The following is a 19,398-nucleotide window of genomic DNA, read 5'->3' as shown; positions in this document are numbered from 1 at the left end:
ATTAAGATGCAGATTTACCTCAGTTTCAATTAGCACGCATTTTAAACTGCTAAACGATACATTTCGCACAACATGTTCCATACAGAATTTCGCACAACATGTTCCATACAGAAGTTGTTTTAAACTATTATATAAATTCATTTTTCAAGTTTAAAATAACAAAAACTGAATTAACCATATACTAATAACTTCTTTTTTTTTGCATGCTCGTACTTGACCATCTCTAGTGAACTCAACCTGGATGGCTACAGTCGATTAAATTCAGAAGGTTGACATGTGCTGAGGCTGAGTTTAGATCCAAAATTTTTCAACAAACTTCTAACTTTTTCATCACATCAAACTTTACTACTCACATAAACTTCCAATTTTTCCGTCAGATCGTTCTAGTTTCAACCAAACTTTCAATTTTGACGTGAATAACACACCCTTTGCATTTGCTGCTGCTGCCTGCTGCTACACTCAGCCCTACAGACTACAGTCTTAGCATGGATGAGCATGTTAGGTTGGTTGGCCATCGAACTCGTCATTTTCACGTGTCCTCCAGTGAGAGCGGATGCTTCGTTTTTCTCTTGCTGGCATCCGTTTCGTTCTATTGAAGAAGCAATGGCATCTCAAAAGTCTATCCGAATTGATGTTGAGAATGAGAAACGCATCCAACAATTTTACAAACAGCAGCGGTGAAAAGCGAGTGCAAGACAAAAGGCAAAAGCTTCATCAGAGACAAAGTGACCATGCGAATCAAAATCAAAAGAAAAGGGGAAAAAATAATGAGCTGCCACTCGAGAAGCAACAGATGTTGCTATCTCCAAGCAACCGCATGCATCGTCGTTGGTGAAAGGAAAAGAGAACCTCCATCTTCAGAGACGAGGTTGTTTTTTTATAGGTAACTTTTGCTGTTCACTGAGCACGACACTGTCACAAGTGTCCACACACTTTTAACCCCAACTTTTTAACCTATGAAGTATTGGAAGAAGACAAGCAGCAGGCCCATGGTTATAAAAACATTATCAAATTCAGCTATTGGGAATGCTTCACATGCTAGATGCTAGTTCTAGTATCAGTAGTAAGCTTGCTCAATATATAGAGCAGTCATCAGTTCAATTTCCAGAAAATTTACTAAACTTTTGTAACACTCTACCATGATCCAGTAAGCTACAAATCCATTACCTGGCATCTCAATACTCAATAGGAGTAGTATCCTAACCTCCTCTAGTCCTCTCAACCAAATGGTAGTAGTAGATGGTAGCATTAAGTCACAACTCACAAGCAACCATCAGGACCAGAAAATTCACTCCATGAACATGCCAAAAAAAATTATAACTCCATGAAAAGAGAAACAGAAATATGTTTTTTATGGCCCTGTGGCATTTTCAGGGCAGGACAGTGCTGATGTACTAGCTGTGACTGCCGACCATGTGCACTGACGATGCCAAAGTACTCGTGCAGCTCAGGTTTTATGGCATCTTGGCAAGATCCAGCAGGTACCAAATGGCTTTCTCACATTTATGGGAGATTTCGGCAATGAATGTGCCGAACAACACAGGTAAGGAGTACTAAAAATATGAAATGGATTCCGTGCAAACACAACACAAAACTGGGCAGCATGAACATTACCTACGTACTATCCAGCAAACAAGAACATTTTCAATTGGGCAGCAGATGGCCAGCCAGCAGTTGCAGTCGTGATAAATGAACACTTTTTAAGATATATAAGTATATTTATGGAGATGGGATTTGGGATAACTACAGTTGTCGGCACACTCATGCTAGCCCACACAGGAGAACACTTTTTTGTTGTTTGTGACTGAACTATAATGAACATGCTGCTCCCCAACTTGTAAAATGATTTTAATTTAACTGTTCACTTTTACTACCTCACCAGAGAAAAGATTGCAACTTTCCATTAGATGAGATGGTAAAGGTTCTCCCTAACACTACACTTAACTGGCATCTCCTCACAACTTCTGTTGATATACCAGTAGTGGCTAGAGACCTTCATATGACAAGAAAATAGACGAGGTAAAACCGAGCACAGGTGAGCCTTATGGTGTGTTATATGTGCTCAGGTTACAAAGTCAAGCTTAAAGCCAATACCAGCACAATCTAGTTGGGCCATTTCCACACCGAACTCATCATGAAAGGTTGTTTGGTCTTGGTTAGTGTCAACCAATGATATGGATTATGGAACATCAAGGGTCCACCTTATGATTATGAAGCATGCTTGCCCTTCCCGTTGATTGTTCGTGATATTTTTCAAGTTCTATGAGATATTTACTGGAGTTTTCAATGGCACAGGAACAAAAAGGTCATACCATCTTCATTTTATAGGAAAGCAAAGACAAACTTTGGTATGAAATTAAAGAACGAAGAAATTAATATACACCGAAGTTAGAAGATCAAAAATTGGGTGGTGGGAGTGTACACCCACACCTCCTCCTACCAACTGAGCTAGCCTCAATTCCTATTTCTCATAGCCAGGAAGACACTAGTCCGTACAACGAACAAGGTGAAAAGCTTTTGAGTTATATTACTTTACTTAAACACCGTGGGAATGCTTGGAATTTACAGCGCCACATCATGCGATTTTTTTCTCAATCATGAAGCATTGCTCTACTGTATAATTGTGTGCTGTATATGAGGCACTAAAAGTGTAAAACATGCTCTACAGAGAAACATTACACATTTATTTTCACCATGACACGTTGACACCATGCCTGCAAGCACACATTGTTGATGTTTCTGCTGTTCCGTTCTATTAATAGACAGGTCACCCAAATCAAGAAATTGACAAAAATAGTAAACATGCTACACAAACTAAAAGCAAGCCAGGGAAAATCAAGAGAAACCTTGAAACCGACATCATACAACATACCACAAAAGAATAAGCATATAAAATCAGGCCTCTAAAAATGTATATGCATCATATTTGCGTTGCAGAAACAGCCCGTGGGTGAGGATCAGTTTGACGGACATCGTATTTGTCGCACATAAGCGGATCATCACTCTCGTAAAAAGGAAAAAAAGAAGACCTCTCTAACTGCAAAAATACCTGAATATCTACACAACGACCTGCAATAACAAATAAAGCACTCACTCGACAGCGATGATCCAGTCCATCCAGCTCTCGGCTATTATACACCTGCAAAAATGAACACAAACACAGATACATAAGCTCATCAAGCAACCTTTCGAAGATCATGTCATGTGTTGACTGTCGAGTGCGAAATATTGAGCTTTCACCTAAACACTTGGAGGGGGATAAACCGGCAACCATCCATGGAGCAGCAGGAGTAACAACTGAAGATGATCATGATCCATCCCAACAAGTCGCCGGAGCAAAGTAGTAGCCTCTTTCGAGCTTCGACACCACACGAGGAAAAAAAATCAGACATAAAAACCCCCATGAAGAACAACCCAACAGTAACAAAAGCATTCCATTCCCCCCTCCATTAGCTGCATGTCCTTCCTAGAATTCTCTTTTCTCCTCCGAAGAGACGACGCGTGGATGAACAAATTCAGGTGGCGCGGCTACTACTGCCCGGACTCCTCATCGGACTCGCCGTCGTCGCGGTTGTCCTCCCCGTCCTGCTGCTGCTGCTGCTGCTGATGGTGATGCTGGTGCTGGTGCTGCAGCTGACCGGCGGCGCCGACCTGGTGGTAGAACTGGCTGAGCGACTGCGCGGCGAGCACGCCGATGTGGCCGTCCTGCGAGAGCCCTAGCTCTAGCCCCGGCATGGCCGCCGCCGCCGCCGCGTGGCTGGCGAACATGGGCGCGAACCCGATGTGGCCACCGCCGCCGCCACCCCCACCCCCCAACCCCCCCGCTCCCCCGCCCTGGAGCTCGATCCCGGCGGGGATCCCCATCCGCTGCATGATCCCGCCGATCACCCCGGAGTCGGCGCCGGAGAACCCTGCACCGGCGAACCCGGCGGACGCCGTGGGCGGCGCTGCCGCCCACATGTGGTGGTGGTGGTGGTGCGACCTGGAGAGGGCGGAGTTGGGGGAAGGGAGGGAGGGGGCGACGGAGGCGAGCGCGGACGCCGGGATGGTCCCGGTCCCCGTGGCGGCGACGATGGCCGGCTCCGCCTGCTGGAGCAGCCACTGGACGGTCTCGCCGTCGGACTTGTGGCCGAGCTCCCGCGTGAGCTGGAAGATCCGGGCGGCGCACAGCGCCGGCATCCGGATCCGCCGCCCCCGCCCGTCCACCTTGGTGTGGCGGTCCTTGTTCGAGCTCCGCTTCGGCCCTAGCCCCTGCATCCTCCTCTCCCCCGCCGCCGCCGCAACCACCACCTGCATCTGCTGCTGCTGCTGCTGATCCTTCCCTCCTCCTCCACCTCCATCCTGCTGCTCCTGCTGCTGAGGATGAACTTGAATCTGGAGGCGATGCTGCTGCTGCTGCTCATCGTGGTGATGCTGCTGGTTGGTGGTGGTGGTGGTGGGCTCCGTTTTGTTTAGCGGTGGGGGTGGGGGGAATTTGGGGTCCATCTCCACACAAACACCAACCAAACCCAACCCCTCTCTCTCTATCTACCCTAATCAAACCCTAATCTCCTCCTCCACCAAGAACAGCGAGAAGAGGAAGAAGAAGAAGCAAACGATTGGAGGAGTTGGACCAGTTGGATGGGTGGATGGTGATGGAGAAGAAGAGGAGAGGAGAGGAGAAGGTGAGGAGGTGCAAGAAGAGGAGAAGAGAGAGGAGGAGAAGAAGAAGAATAAGAAAATCTTGGGAAAGATACCACACCCACTTTCTAGATTTACTCTCTCCTATTTGGACTTTCTCTCTTCTTTTTTTCTTATCTCTGTTCTCTCTCTTAACTAGGGTGTTTAGATTCACGTCGTAAAATTTTATCGTGTCACATCGGTTATTATATAGGGTATCACATGGAGTGTTTGAGCACTGATAAAAAAATTAATTACAGAATCCGTCAGTAAACAGCGAGACGAATTTATTAAGCCTGATTAATCCGTTATTAGGAAATATTTACTGTAACACCACATTATTAAATCATGGAGCAATTAGTCTTAAAAGATTCGTCTCGTAAAGTAGTCTTAATCTGTGTAATTAATTATTCTTTTAGCCTAAATTTAATACTATATGCAGGCGTCCAAACGATCGATGTGACATGGTGAAAAATTTTAGGATGGGATGGCTTTAACATGGTGATTAGGGCTTGGGATATCCTTTTCTAACCAAGCTGTTAAAACCTCTGAAGTGACGCTTAAGAGAGAGTGTGTGTGCTTTCTTTTTTTACCTGCCTTTTTAAAATTTACTGTCTACTAGCTTTGGAGTTTACTTACTCGTGGTTGGTAGAACTCACTTGGGGGAGAGTGGAAAAGAAAAAAAATGAAAAGAGGGGAAGAAAGTTGTCAGCCACCAACGGAGGAGAGAGGGGTATTTTCTTACGTCCACTTGGGATGGGCACACAAAACTATTTTTATTTTTAAATTTAAACTAGTATACGTCATGTGATCTTATCATGAATGTACATGATTGAAAAACACCAACTTGTTTTCAGCCTTGGTTCGTAGTAGCATTTCAGATGCTAGTGAACAAGCCTGTGAGCACTCACTTTTTTTTAGTTAAAACCGACGTATGTTTATAGACAACTTTGCGGAAATTTCGCATAAGAAAATCACTCGACATGTGTTTACCAAAACAAGAAAAAGAAAATACTCCGCGACCCATTCGGCGATATAAAATACCGCTGGGGGTGCATGGTGAAGGGTGGACATAGCACATATGCATGGGAAATTGTCCCCTCATATTGGGGGATGAAGACTGTGTGTAATTTTTCATGTCGTTCTTGACTTTGTGTGTGCGGCTGTCTGCCGGCCGAACTGCCCTGCCGCGTACTATTCATTCCGTCTCATTTTAAGAATAATTGTAGCTTTCTGTATCTACATTTATCTTACATAAAAAATTATGATTAGTATTTTTATTATTACCAGATGGTAAAATATGAATAATAATTTATGCATCACTATTTTTAACTTTTTTTATTTCTTAAAAAATAAAACAGACAATTGGACACGTACCCGCAATTGTGAGAAGGGAGTAACTTCTACTGTAGCACCTCCCTGCCTCAATTCAAACACAAACAGCTTTGGATCAGAATTGCTGCCGGTACTACGAACTTGCACTCGCAGATGCAACCAGGCATCCAATGCTTATTATTGCTCTAATAAAAATATCATGAAAATAATGAAAGATAGTGTAAGTAATATGGTTATGATCGGTTGAGTTACGACTCATAAGCTGTAGAAAATAAATAAATAAATAAATAAATAAAGACAAAAGAGATATTTGTGCTAAAAACACTGGCAAATAAATCGCAATGAGAAAACCTTGTAATCAACTCTAAACTTTAATTTTAAAAATTCAAATTTTGGTCGTTGTTGTCGTAGACAATAAGAGACTAACAATTTGAATTCCTCAGAAAATTTATGTTTTGATTGTTGCGTTGCTTTAAACATTTTCTCCATGGCTGAACAAAGCATTACAATGGAGACATTACTTTCTCTAAAATCAACATACCGCAATTGCGGTCTGCTATTCCGATGATCCGATCATCAGATGGTTAGATAAAAGCTCGTATTTTGCTATGCCTTCGTTTGCTAAAAAGAACAAATGTACACCATTCAAAAACACACCACGGAGACAAACTGTCCCTATAGCACTGTAGCACCAACAGCAATACGCATTCACTTCATCGATCAGAAAAAAGGAAAGAAGAGAAAAAAGAGAGAGGAGAAAAACATTTCGCATTCACTTGATATATTCCAAGATGCTCTGTCTCGTGGGTAAGTACCAGCAGTACAGTTAGAGATTCTCCTCTCTCTCTCTCTCTCTCTTTCTCTCTTCTCTCTCCACTAATTGGCTGCGAAATTCTGGCTCGATTTCTCTCTTTTTTCTGTATTTTCTCAATCCCATTTTAAATACAGTTGTGAATTTTCGTGTATAACATTTGACCATCCGTATTTTATAAAAGACTTAAAAAAATAAATCACACATAAAATATTATTCATGATTTATCATTTAATAACAATAAAAATACTAACTATAAAAAAAGTAATATGAACGATTAAATCTTGGACACTAAAATTTATAATTTATAGCTGCACTTAAAATAAAAAATGGGATGGGGGAGTATCTCTTTCATCTTGAGGTGAGTGAGAGGAGAGGGAATAATTTGCAAGTGTACACAAGTTGGGCAGGTTGAGGTCAAACAGGGACGAACACGATGTCTCTCTCTCTCTCTAACAGGAATTAAGATAAGGAGGAGATTAAGATATCCCGGGCGCCTAACCTGGCCTGTCTATTCCTCACCCGACAGCCAATTTGGCATCTCGTTTACTCTTTTATCTATCACCTGTTCGTTTTAATCAGCTTGTGTCACCTGCTTATCCATTTTTTCTGAACCTTTATTTGTACTCCAGTACGGATAGAGATGATGGGCACAGTGATCTGGGAGAGATTTGTCAAAATTGTAAACATGCGATTCAGACTTGAGCGAGTTTGTCTGAAACCTGGACTAATTTGTCAAACTGGGAGTAGTATTTGGCAGGTTTGGTTGGATTATTCCAAACATTTTTTTCCAGATTTTCTTGTACAGATGGCTAGAGCCTATAGAGACCCAGGTTGTGAATTCGCAGACAGCAGGATGATATTCGGCCACATCTTTTCACTTATACTTATACTTATTAACCAAAATTAAATTTTCAACCCTAAATTTAGAGTTAATTTTAGAGTTTTTATATCGTAGTTTATTTTTCAGCCGTTGCTTTTCGATCATTGAGAACACATATATAAAAGTTTTATTTTTAAATTATTTTTCGTTTGTAAATATGCTGTTTTGCTTATTCATCGATGGGGTTGAAAGTTAAGCATAGCTCTCGGAAATGATTAAGCTCGATCATACCAAGGGCCTCATCTTCTTGCTTGTGCTTTTTCTTATCAGCTAAAATTTAGAATCTCAACTTTAAATTTGGAGCTGATTTTGAGGTATTTTCGTTAAAGTTTATTTTTAAGCATTTGCTTTTAGATCGTTAAGAACACGTATATAAAAATTTTACTCACAAATTTTTTTCGTTTGTAAATATGCCGTTTTGCTTATTGGCTCCGCAAGTTAGTATAGTTGAACACAGATTGGATCATCGTTAATTGAGTGGATAATCTGGATGAGAAGACATGCAGTTGCAGGCACGCCTGATCGGTGGAGTAGCCGACAGAGACAAAGTGATGACGCGCGATCGATCGAACACCGCATCCGCATCTGAAACGAAAACCGCACGATCACATCACACGCGGACGCGGCATCTCCTTCCTTCCTTCTCAATCTGTTTTTTCCCCCAAGGACCGATCGGTGTAGCGGCAACATCTTCAGCAGTTATAGCTTATCTTTTGCAGCGGATAGAGATTAGAGAGGAGAAATAATTGGTTCTCCATGGTACAAATAAAATATTTTATCTACAAAATATAGAAAAGTGGTTAAAAAATTATACTGTATTAATTAATTGTCAAGTTTAAAATAATAAATACTCAATTAATAATGCATAGCGCATGATTAATTAGGTATAAGAAAAAACTTAAAAATAAATTATTGTGCTTTTCTACAACAACTTTTTACTAGTTTTTTTTTCAAAACACACACCATTTAGTAATTCAGAATGTGTGCATGTGAAAAACGAAGGAGTAGTAGTTAGAAAAATGTAGAAAGAACACAACCTAAAAATACTTATATTTCAATACAAATTTAAAATGCCTCAAGCTGCTTGTGCGTTGCTAGGATGAGAAATTTTACGGTACTTAAAAAATTACCTCGAGATACCTAAATTTTACACTAAAATTTATTTACCTCAAAGTATCTAATAATACTAAATTTTATATAAAAATATGGTAACTGTCAGAATTTTCTGAAGTATGATAAAATTGTCCTATTAGGATAGAGGGAGTACATAATATTGTTTCATGGTAGGAACAAGATCATGAAGTATCATGACTCAACTCAGATTAGTTTTTCTGTGTTTATAATGAAGTATCCTGAATTGACCATGCTGATTAGACAGTCGAATTCCATAACACCGAACGGATGAAAACCAGGTGTCAAGTGAGTATTGGCAGCGCCGGCAGCTAGCTGCCATGGTTGCTCACTTGCTCACCATGACCAAACCCGGTTCACATCAACTCATCATAATTACACCACTTCCTTCGTTTTATATTATAAAACTTTTTAACATTACTCACATTTATATATATGCTAATAAATCTAGATATGTATATAACATCGATATAAATCGATGTTATCTAAAAAAATCGATATAAATGTGGACAGTGCTAGAAAATTTTATAATATGAAACGAAGAAAGTACCATTATAAACATTAATATATATGATAATAAGAGAGTGTAACTCATATACCAGTAATTACAGTGGTAGCATGTTATTCTGGCATTTCAGCCGAGTATAATGTAACTGGGACAGTGGAAGAGATGGAATCGAATCGAATGGCAGCAACAATAGGACTATAGGAGAAAAGAGGCGATCATAACAACCACAAAAGAAAGCAAAAGCATTCGCGAATTAGGGCATTTCAGCCCCAGTTCGTTCGTCGATGGAGACAAGGGGATTGCTGCCTGCACTACTGACCCTCCACATCATCAACTCGATCAAACTGCTTCCAAGTCTGCACTGGAGCATCATCATACATGCATCCCCCTTTTAAGTTTAATGTTTACTCTTGCCTTTCGAGTTACACTTTCAACGTGTCTACTTCTCCTTACATGTGTGCGTGGCACCAATCAATTATCACGCGTCGGATGCCAAGCGGCATATTTGCAAACAAAGAATAATTTGTGATAAAATTATACGTGTTCTTAGCGATTTAAAAGCAAAGACTGGAAAATATATTACGATAAAAAAAACCCAAAATCAACTTCAAATTTATAAGGTTGAAAATTTAAATTTTGACTTATAAGCATAAGCATAAGTGAAAATATGAGACTGATATCATGTAATCTCTCGAGAGTTAAGACTATGTTCTTTTTAACTCGCATTCATCGGATTATTGAATAGATTATTTGTTCTATGTTTTGAATAATATACAGATTGTTGAGTATTTGTTTTTCTATACATATTTACTCCTTATCATTATAATCAATTCAATAATACATTTAACAACTATCTCAAACGGAGCCTCAGGGCATATATGGTTTGTTGAAGAGAAAATAGTCAAACTTTGCAATAACCAAATTTTGATTTCTAAACCATGAAATTTTAGTGACTCCCAAAACTTCCCGGTATCCTCGGCTGATGAGATCAGTGTGTCCATCCATACTATACTCAGCACAGACGAAATATCTACCGGTGTATATAAACACTGTGAGGCTGTGACTGATTCCCCAAGTATCAAGCATAATGGAGTAGTAGTAGTAGTGCTGAAAATACGTAGCAATAATGTAATATTATATTATGTTATTATTGATGGAGAAACATGATGGAGACATGCAAATCCGAGCTCATCCACAATGAACAAGGTGACAAGGACACCCTCACTAATATAAACCCATGGGATTCACACGTCTCACTGCAACCACTAGTATCACGATGTCGAATATTTGTCTAAAGAAAAAGAAATAAAATAGTGGGAATACTGTAATATATATGCTTATCTTGCATTTTCTGTTTTCCATTCCATTTCTTATAAAGAAAAACACATCGAAATGCGGCTAAGATATTTTTTGGGGTATTTTCTTGGTGATTTGGTGACCCAATAGAAACCGACTGGATGAGTGCATCCAACAAACTGTGATGGCATAGCATTTGTAGCTATGTGATATACTTCCATCCATGTTTTTTTTCTTGAAAGATATTCTCAGTTAGGAATTAGACAACATTGTAGCTATGACAGCATGATAATTTACCAAGAGCAAAGTTCAAAATACCTCATGTTTATTGTTAAAGTTGCATAAAACCACAGATATTATGATATGTGACACCTAACCTTTGGTATTATGATTTTAAAGTTTCACAGAATTCCACTTTTATTTATTTTGAGCAAAAACATATAGTGCATATAAAATTTTTAATTATTAAGTTCTTGACTAAGGTTGATAGTTTAATTCTTTACTACTTTCAAAAATTTATTAAAAATATGCTGAAATTTATCAAGATTGAAATAAAGATGGGGTTTTATGAAACAATGAGACCATAAACATGTAGTTATATGCCACATGTTATAATACATATGGTTGTCCGTAACATTGATCATAAAACATGGGTTTATGAAACTTACTCTTTTTATTAATTTTGTGCGTGAGAGAGAATCTAAGACTAAAAGTTGAGTTTTTTTTTAGAAGAAAACGATATTGGAATGAATAAAAGGAAATGTATATATAGGGGATTATAGTAGAATGCAGAGGCAGGTGGCCACACCAAGGTCGCTAGCAAGGTCCAACACATGACATGGAACTAACTAAAAATTGGCCGCTGAAGAAGAACCCCATCGGTTTGGGTCTTTTTTGGACGTTTTTTTTCCATTCCCCGTGCCCTTCCTTATCCCGGTAGCTGCTTCTAGCTGCTACTACTTGTTAGGAGAATTATTATACAAACAGCAACTTGATGCTTGCTTTGCCTCAACTATTTTTTTTAACCCTCATGCTGCTGCTAGCTGGTGCGTGCGTTCCCACAAGTTGTTTCAGGATCGATCTTATTTCATCTGTCCAAATTCAGGCGATCGACAACGACTGGAACTTGCATGTTGGGCTCACAGTATCGTTTACTCTGCATATATCTATTTCCTCTGTTCCATTTTAATTTTAAATGTAGTCGTAAGTTAGAAAACATTTTAAATATAGCCGTGAGTTTTTATTCTAAAGTTAAACTATTTTTGGTGGATTAAACATATCTAGTGCTACGTACTTGTATATACATCTATTTATATTCGTAGTACAATAGTATATGTTATAATCTGTTGAAAGCTGCTATAATTTAAGACAAAGGGAGTTTTTTTTTATAAATTCTATAACTAAAACATCTAAAAATTCGAACGAAAATCTGAATTGTTTATGAGAAGCTTATGATTGTTAGAGATACTACTGCTGCTACCAAGACGAGGACGGGTGTGCACTGGAAGCGGTCGGTCACGGTTGGACGATGGGGAGATGGGCGTGTGGAATTTGCAGTGCAAGGTTCTTATGGCCCTGATGATGCGATGTGACCTGACCTGACGTGACCGGGGATTAATTTCAGATCAGGGCCGAGTTTTTCTTCGAACTTTCAACTTTTCTATCACATCAAAACTTTCCTACACATATAAACTTTTAATTTTTCCGTCACATCGTTCCAATTTCAACTAAACTTCCAATTTTAGCGTGAATTAAACACACCCATATAAACATCTAACTTTTTCGTCACATCATTCCAATTTCAACCAAACTTTTAATTTTAACGTGAACTAAACACACTCGTATTCAGGTCATCTCAGATTAGATTTGCTGTGCGTAGGAGTGATTAGATTTTAGGCCTCGTTTAGTTTACGTTAAAATTAGAAGTTTGGTTAAAATTGGAACGATGTGACAGAAAAGTTGAAAGTTTATGTGTGTAGAAAAGTTTTGATGTGATGAAAAAGTTGGAAGTTTGAAGAAAAAATTTTGAACTAAACACGACCCACGGCTTAGTTCCTTTTTTTTCCAAAAACATCACATTAAATCTTTGGACACATGCATAGAGGATTAAATATAGATTATTAAAAAAACTAATTGTACAGTTTGTATGGAAATCGTGAGACAAATCTTTTGAGCCTAATTTTTCCATAATTAGCCATAAGTGCTATAGTAACCCACAAATACTAATGATGGATTAATTAGGCTTAATAAATTCGTCTCGCGGTTTCCAGGAAGTTATGAAATTAGTTTTTCCATTCATGTCCGAAAATCCCTTCCGACATCCGATCAAACAGCAAAAAAAAAATTTCTTTTTCCGAACTAAACACGATTAGTCGTAGTTAAGCGTAGATTGTTTTTTGTCGCAACGCAAGCACGGCGTACGTGGCTACTACGTGCAGGGACTTTTTGGTGGCTTGTGTTGCACCGTACTGTGGCGACACGAGACTGTCCGGGCCGGCGAGCGGTGGCGGGTCCCCCCGCCGCTCGCCGATTGGCCTCCCTCGCCGGAGGTGGACACGAACCGCTTCCCCCCGATCCGATCGGGGTGGCCCCCACCGCCCTTCTTCCTTTGCTTTTTGGTCGACGCCGTTAGCCACTGCGTCGGCCGTATCTCGTTTCCTCTTCGGTCTGAGTTCGAGAAGCTTATGGAAAAATCGGGTTGGTTTGGGTTGAGGCCTATATTGGCCTTACCAATATTTGGCAATTTCAATAGTATTTATTGTCTATTTGGTTTGGAGCCAAATTCTAGCATGCCTAAGAAAATATGCCATTTCAACCGTTAATTTAGGCTATTTTGGCTTCAATCTAAACACAATTTTACCTTTGCCAAAATTAGCCATGCCAAAAGTTACCAAAATTTGATATTGATAAAAATTGGTAAGGCCAATTTAGGCCACAAACCAAACCAACCCAATCATTTCTCACTGCTAAAACTCTCTTCGTCTCAAAATAAATATTAGATTTACACCTTAATATATCCGATGTTTGATTGTTCGTTTTATTTGAAAGCCTTTTATGATTAGTACTTTTATTGTTATTAGATGATAAAACATGAATAATATTTTACGTGCGACTATTTTTTTTACCTTTTTTTTTTCAAATAAGACGTACGGTCAAACGTTGGACACGGATATCCACGATTGCACTTATTTTGAGACGGGTGTAGTATTATATTTTCTAAATTCTATAACTAATGCAACTTTTCACTGTCTGAATAAAAAGTTGAACTGTTTAAACGGACTTCTCATTCTAATTTTGAGAGAAATTACAAATATATTTTCTGGATCAAAAGCTAGTAAACAGACTATTAAGAAACTTAATTTACAGCTTCATTTTCTGGATTCTCTAATTATATTTTTTTCAGAATTTAGATGAAAAATTAGACCGTTTGAGAAACTTCTGATTATAGAAAAGTTGCAGCTGCGAGAAAATTCTCTTCACCTCGCCTACCGCCGCACGCAACAATCTCGCGGTGGCGCGGCCCAGTTAATCCGCACGGCTCGGCCCAGCCCACTACAAGCCCAATTCAATTGCATTCGCCGCGAACCAACTAAACCCTAGCCCCTCCCCTCTTCTCCTCTTCACAACCTCCTCCCCCTCGCGCCACCGCCCAACCATCTCCCCTCTCGCCGGAGTACTCGCCGCCGCCTTGCTCCAACCACCGAAGCTCCGAGGATGATCTCCGCGATATCGTGGGTGCCCAGGGGCGCCGCCAAGCTCGTCCCCGTCGAGGCGGAGCCGCCCACGCAGGAGGAGATCGACGAGGCCATCAAGGCCATCGCCCAGCACACGGAGTACGCATCCCCTCCCCTCCCTTCCTCGTCCGCCGCTGCTGCGCTGGCTCACGGTCACGATCTCCAACGTGCAGAGGTGGGAGCGACGCCGACGAGGACGCCGACGACGGCGAGGAGAATGGCAACATGGAGGTCGATGCCGCCGCCGATGAGGAGGAGGAGGAGGTAGACGAGGTCGCGCAGGCAAAGGCCGCGGCCAAGGCGCTCGCTAAGGGCGCTGTCGATGACGTCGCCGACGAGCTCAAGGAGCTCAACATGGACAACTACGACGAGGAGGAGGAAGGTAGCTACGAATCCGAATCCTCTTTGCACTTTTGCTGTCAGTTTCGATTTGGTCAGTAGTAGCCATTGATGATGATTAAGCTGCAGGAGCTAATCGTAAATGGCAACTTGATATGTATTCACATCAGGTCTCGAGATTTTCAGCTCCGGCCAAGGGGACTTGTACTATGCTAGCAATGACCTGGACCCCTATCTCAAGAACAATGATGTGAGTTATCTCTTACTGTGAAGGGGACTTTGTGTTCATTTCCTTTTCCTTTAAAATGTACTACCACCGGATTGGAGTTCACTGAATCCGTCCCCTCATGTGACGCATATTAGGAGGATGACGATGATGAAGAGATTGAAGACATGACTATCAAACCTACTGATTTGATGGTAGTTTGTGCATATAATGAGGATGATGTCAATTCGCTGCAGGCAAGATTCCATTAGCGCCTTCGTATTTATTTATTTTTTGCTAAATATGATTGCTGTAGTTCAGCTTTGTCTGATTTTGACGAGTTATTTTATAAGATCAATCTAAAGAGGAATATTTATGCGGAGTTACTCTAATACTTGTTGGCATATTTTAAAATTGATCTGTGGTCACTGATGTTTCATTGTGCTGAATGCTATTAGTTCATATAATATGAACTCAATCTGTGAATTTCTATCTATGCAGGTAAATTTACTTGAAGAAACAGAAGACGGCGATCTAAATATGTTTGTGCACCATGAGGTGCCTCTAGCTGATTTTCCGTTGTGCACAGCATGGATGGATTTTAACCTTAAGGGTGGCGACAAAGGTAAAAATTTTGGTGCTGTTTGTGTTTTACTAGATAAGCAACTAAGTGCCAATCTATTCCGAGTTCAATGTTTTACTTGCTCATACATCCTATTTTGTGATCCTTTCTTCATTGTTTTTACCTCAGGGAATTTCGTAGCTGTTGGCACCATGGATCCTGCAATTGAAATTTGGGACCTGGATATAGTAATGTTTCTAGAAACATACAACACCGTCTTTCTATACAGCCATCAACTGCTTGACTGCAAAGCAATTAATGATTCTGGAATTTGGTGTTATGTAACAGGTCGATGAAGTTCAACCTCACATGGTGCTAGGAGGACATTCAAAAAAGAAGAAAAAAGTAAAGGGCAAAAAGGTTCTCTCCTGAGTCCTTATTTTTCAATGTTGAGCTAGTTTGAAGATATCGTTGCTTTGCATGGGATATGTTACTGATTGGTCATGCTCAGCTCATCTTGTCTTACTCTTCCTGTTGAGCGTTTGTCGACTCTCCTGGCATTCTGTCAATTCAATGTTGAACATTCTGTTTTAGATGCGCTGATAACACATTTTAGCATTGTAATGATTACCATTGTTCCTTTCCTGTTTATTTGCATTCAGCCTTAGTCTAGATCACCATGTGGGAAACCTGCCATCAGTTCCCTTAGCAGCTATGCTCTATGTTTGAATTTAATGAAAAAATGCTGACCTGAAATTGAGCCAGCATTTTTTTTTTGCCACCGGATGTTGTGAAAGAACTGTTTGAGATTCAGATCCACCCTAATCTTTATTTAAACTGAATTCACATGAACTGATATCACATTTATCCGATTAACTGGTACTGGTAGTACCTGAAGGGTAGATTAAGCAGACTTCTGCATAGGCTCATTGGCACTGCCTTTATTTACTTTATACATATGTATGATTCACATATGCCCATCTTCAGGTGTTTGTTTACTTCTCGTCCCTCATTAGCTGCACTAATGTTCATGCTACATGCCCTCTCATGCACAGGCAAAAAAGTACAAGAAGGGAAGTCATAGAAGTTCTGTGCTTGGTCTTGCATGGAACAAGGAGGTGAGGTGCGTTTAGTTCTCTACTCAAGTGATAATACATCTTCTCTTAATGGCCCCATCATGAACGACTTGCTGTTCTTATGAGCCACAGGAATGTTCTAGCTAGTGCAAGTGCAGACAAAACTGTTAAGATTTGGGATGTATCTGTTGGCAAATGTGCAGTCACATTGGAACATCATGATGACAAGGTAATGGTTTACTACTTTTGTTTACTTACTGCATTTTTGTTTCTGAGACATTTGATTTTTCCTTACATTGGCATGTAGGTTCAATCTGTTGCTTGGAGCCGACAATCGCCTGAAGTTCTTCTAAGCGGATCGTTCGATAAATCAGTTGCCATGGTAATGGATCTACTAATCATAATGAGTTCTATTGTTGATTTGTTTCCTGAAATTTGTTCTGCTGCTGTTGTACTTCTTAATTTTAGATGCTATTTAGAAAATTATCTTACATTATATGTATCATATTGTTTCTGACCAGACTATAAGCAGTGTGATAATTAAAAGGATGTGTAATTAATAATCTTGTTTTGTTCTGTACTTGGATAGAGGCATTTAGATGATAACTGATAAATCGAGAACTGAATATGCTTGTGCCATGCTAATTGTACAATATATATTTTTTTGGTTCAGAGGAATTTTCTTGTAAGCCCTTATTTTCTTTCTCTCATGGTATATAAAGGACCAAGTTATAGTTTCATTTCGATTATCCTGTTGAAGGCTGTCACATTATTGTGATAACTTATGTATACTTACATTAACTGAAAACTCACAATGGCTACTGCTGTATTACAGAATGACATGAAAGATGGTGGACAGAGTTGTAATAAATGGTCTGTTGAAGCAGATGTAGAAAGCTTAGCTTGGGATCCGCATAATGAGCACTCCTTCATGGTGAGTAAATTGAACTTTCATTCCTTTTCTTTTAAAACATGCTAAAAACCTAAGACTCATACATGTCATATATCAACATGTAAGAAATTGCTGACAAACAATGGTGCCTTCTGCTAACCTTTTCGTCAAGTTTCCTCTGGAGAACAGTTGTCGTAATTTAGATGAACGGAGTTAGTGTATCCCGGATATGACAACATATTTGAGTAGAAAGGTAGATATTTTAGCAGTGGAGGGTGGCAGGGGCAGCCATAGGATGCAAAATTCACTATGTTTGGTCCCTTATGGAAATAGCCTAGTCTTTGAAGGCTAAGTTGAAATTGCTGTTTGTGCCCACAGTTTTGATTTCCTATTTGGTGACCCTTTTCTCCCTGATGCTATGACACTCTGCTTTGATCCACTTTTTTTTGGCTGTTCTGTGTGGTCCTTGTTAAGGTAGTCATTAATCTGTTAACTCTTGCAGGTTAGTCTTGAAAATGGGATGGTTCAAGCATTTGATAAGCGGACAGCCTCATCAAATTCAAATTCTGGTCGTCCCACGTTTACTCTGCACGCACACGAGAAGGCTGTATCTTCCATCTCCTTCAGTCCATCTACCCCAAATGTATGATATGTTCTTTGAGAATCTACGTATGCATTCTGCATGTACCAAAAGATAGATTAATAGAGAGTTACTGAGACTAGCTTTTTCTCTTGCAGTTTCTTGCGACAGGCTCGACTGACAAAATGGTGCGAACTTACCTGAGTTTGATAAACCTTAGATACCAATTCTGCTGATTAATAACACCTTTTTTTTAAACACAGGTGAAGCTATGGGATTTATCAAACAACCAACCATCGTGCATCGCCTCTCTGAATCCAAAACTCGTATGAACTGAAATGAAACCAGTCTTTTATCTTTGGAAGGAATCACTTTCAAGTTATAATTCTATGTTTCTTATATGCTTCAATGTTGTTCCAGGGAGCTATTTTCTCGGTATCATTTTCGAATGACAGTCCCTTCTTGTTGGCCAGCGGAGGATCAAAAGGCAAATTAAAAGTAAGCAATCATGGCCATGCCTAGAGGCTATTGAAGATTCGTTGCCATGTTTGATTGCCTTCATTGACATTATTTTCTGCATCTTTGACAGGTCTGGAACACACTAACGGAACCGGCTGTAGCTAATAAATTCGGGAAATAGATCCGTAGGAAATTCGACAAGCTTTCCGAGGACCGATACAAGTGATGCTGGAAACATAATAGCAGTCAACATTGCTGGCTCAAGCGGTTTCTGGCTATACATTGCTACGCACATGAGGATAGATTTCTAGTTGTGATGTAAGCTTTTCGTTTTGTCCATGTTATCAAGTCCAATTTTGTTGAACGAGTGGAATGCAAACAATCGATTCATGTACCTTTTGGCGCTTGTGCAACAGAAAGTGATGAAAGGGTTTTGCAGTGGATATCTCTTATCGGAAATTTTACTGTGTTAATTTTGTGCGAGATAATGCCATGTTTACAACTATATGCATTTTGTATTACAGTACCTGTTCGTTTTAGGGGAGTGGAAGGCCGTCATGTTTCTGAACTCTTAGATGGTGTGATTTTTACAAAAACTTCCAATATATGAATTTCTTATAATACTGTTTTAAAATCCATTGTTTAACTTTATAATAATAGTTAATTAATCCGTCTGTATCTTAAATAATTATCATAAATCATTCGTCTAATCATCATTCCATCCGCACAAAATAACACTCAACGCATTATCAGCATTAACCTGATTAGGAACTTCATGTAATTATTAATATGCGCGTCTTAATCTCATTTGCTGCGCTGCAGTGTCAAGGCGTCAGGAAGATATTTATTAATGCTTTTTTTTTACTAGGATCATCTGCTTTCCACGTTCCAAAGAAGTCCACTTGTAATTATTCTGCGCCACTAAACC

The 19,398-nt window shown here is 39.8% G+C and overlaps 2 protein-coding genes across 2 annotated transcripts; one reads left to right on the top strand and one right to left on the bottom strand.

Moving 5' to 3' along the window:
- Window positions 1–2,869: 2,869 nt before the first annotated feature.
- Window positions 2,870–4,676, bottom strand: LOC4327261 (transcription factor TCP20). The gene is made up of 2 exons (XM_015766300.3): window positions 3,241–4,676; window positions 2,870–3,139 (listed from the first exon to the last, which is right to left on the bottom strand). Exon 1 carries the CDS (start codon window positions 4,483–4,485, stop codon window positions 3,532–3,534), a length of 954 nt encoding a protein of 317 aa, XP_015621786.1. The 5' UTR covers window positions 4,486–4,676; the 3' UTR covers window positions 2,870–3,139; window positions 3,241–3,531.
- A 9,569-nt stretch (window positions 4,677–14,245) lies between these two features.
- LOC4327260 (uncharacterized WD repeat-containing protein C17D11.16) lies at window positions 14,246–18,915 on the top strand. Its single transcript, XM_015790374.3, has 16 exons — window positions 14,246–14,456; window positions 14,531–14,739; window positions 14,867–14,946; window positions 15,060–15,158; window positions 15,403–15,526; window positions 15,653–15,711; window positions 15,812–15,883; window positions 16,519–16,586; window positions 16,672–16,768; window positions 16,847–16,921; window positions 17,375–17,473; window positions 17,934–18,074; window positions 18,170–18,199; window positions 18,275–18,337; window positions 18,432–18,509; window positions 18,601–18,915. Exons 1-16 carry the CDS (start codon window positions 14,338–14,340, stop codon window positions 18,649–18,651), a joined length of 1,464 nt encoding a protein of 487 aa, XP_015645860.1. The 5' UTR covers window positions 14,246–14,337; the 3' UTR covers window positions 18,652–18,915.
- Window positions 18,916–19,398: the final 483 nt, after the last annotated feature.

Source organism: Oryza sativa, chromosome 1 (assembly GCF_034140825.1).
Source record: "Oryza sativa Japonica Group chromosome 1, ASM3414082v1".
Classification (NCBI taxonomy): domain Eukaryota; kingdom Viridiplantae; phylum Streptophyta; class Magnoliopsida; order Poales; family Poaceae; genus Oryza; species Oryza sativa.
Note: the sequence above shows the minus strand (reverse complement) of the source record. Positions and strands in the feature narration are given on the sequence as shown.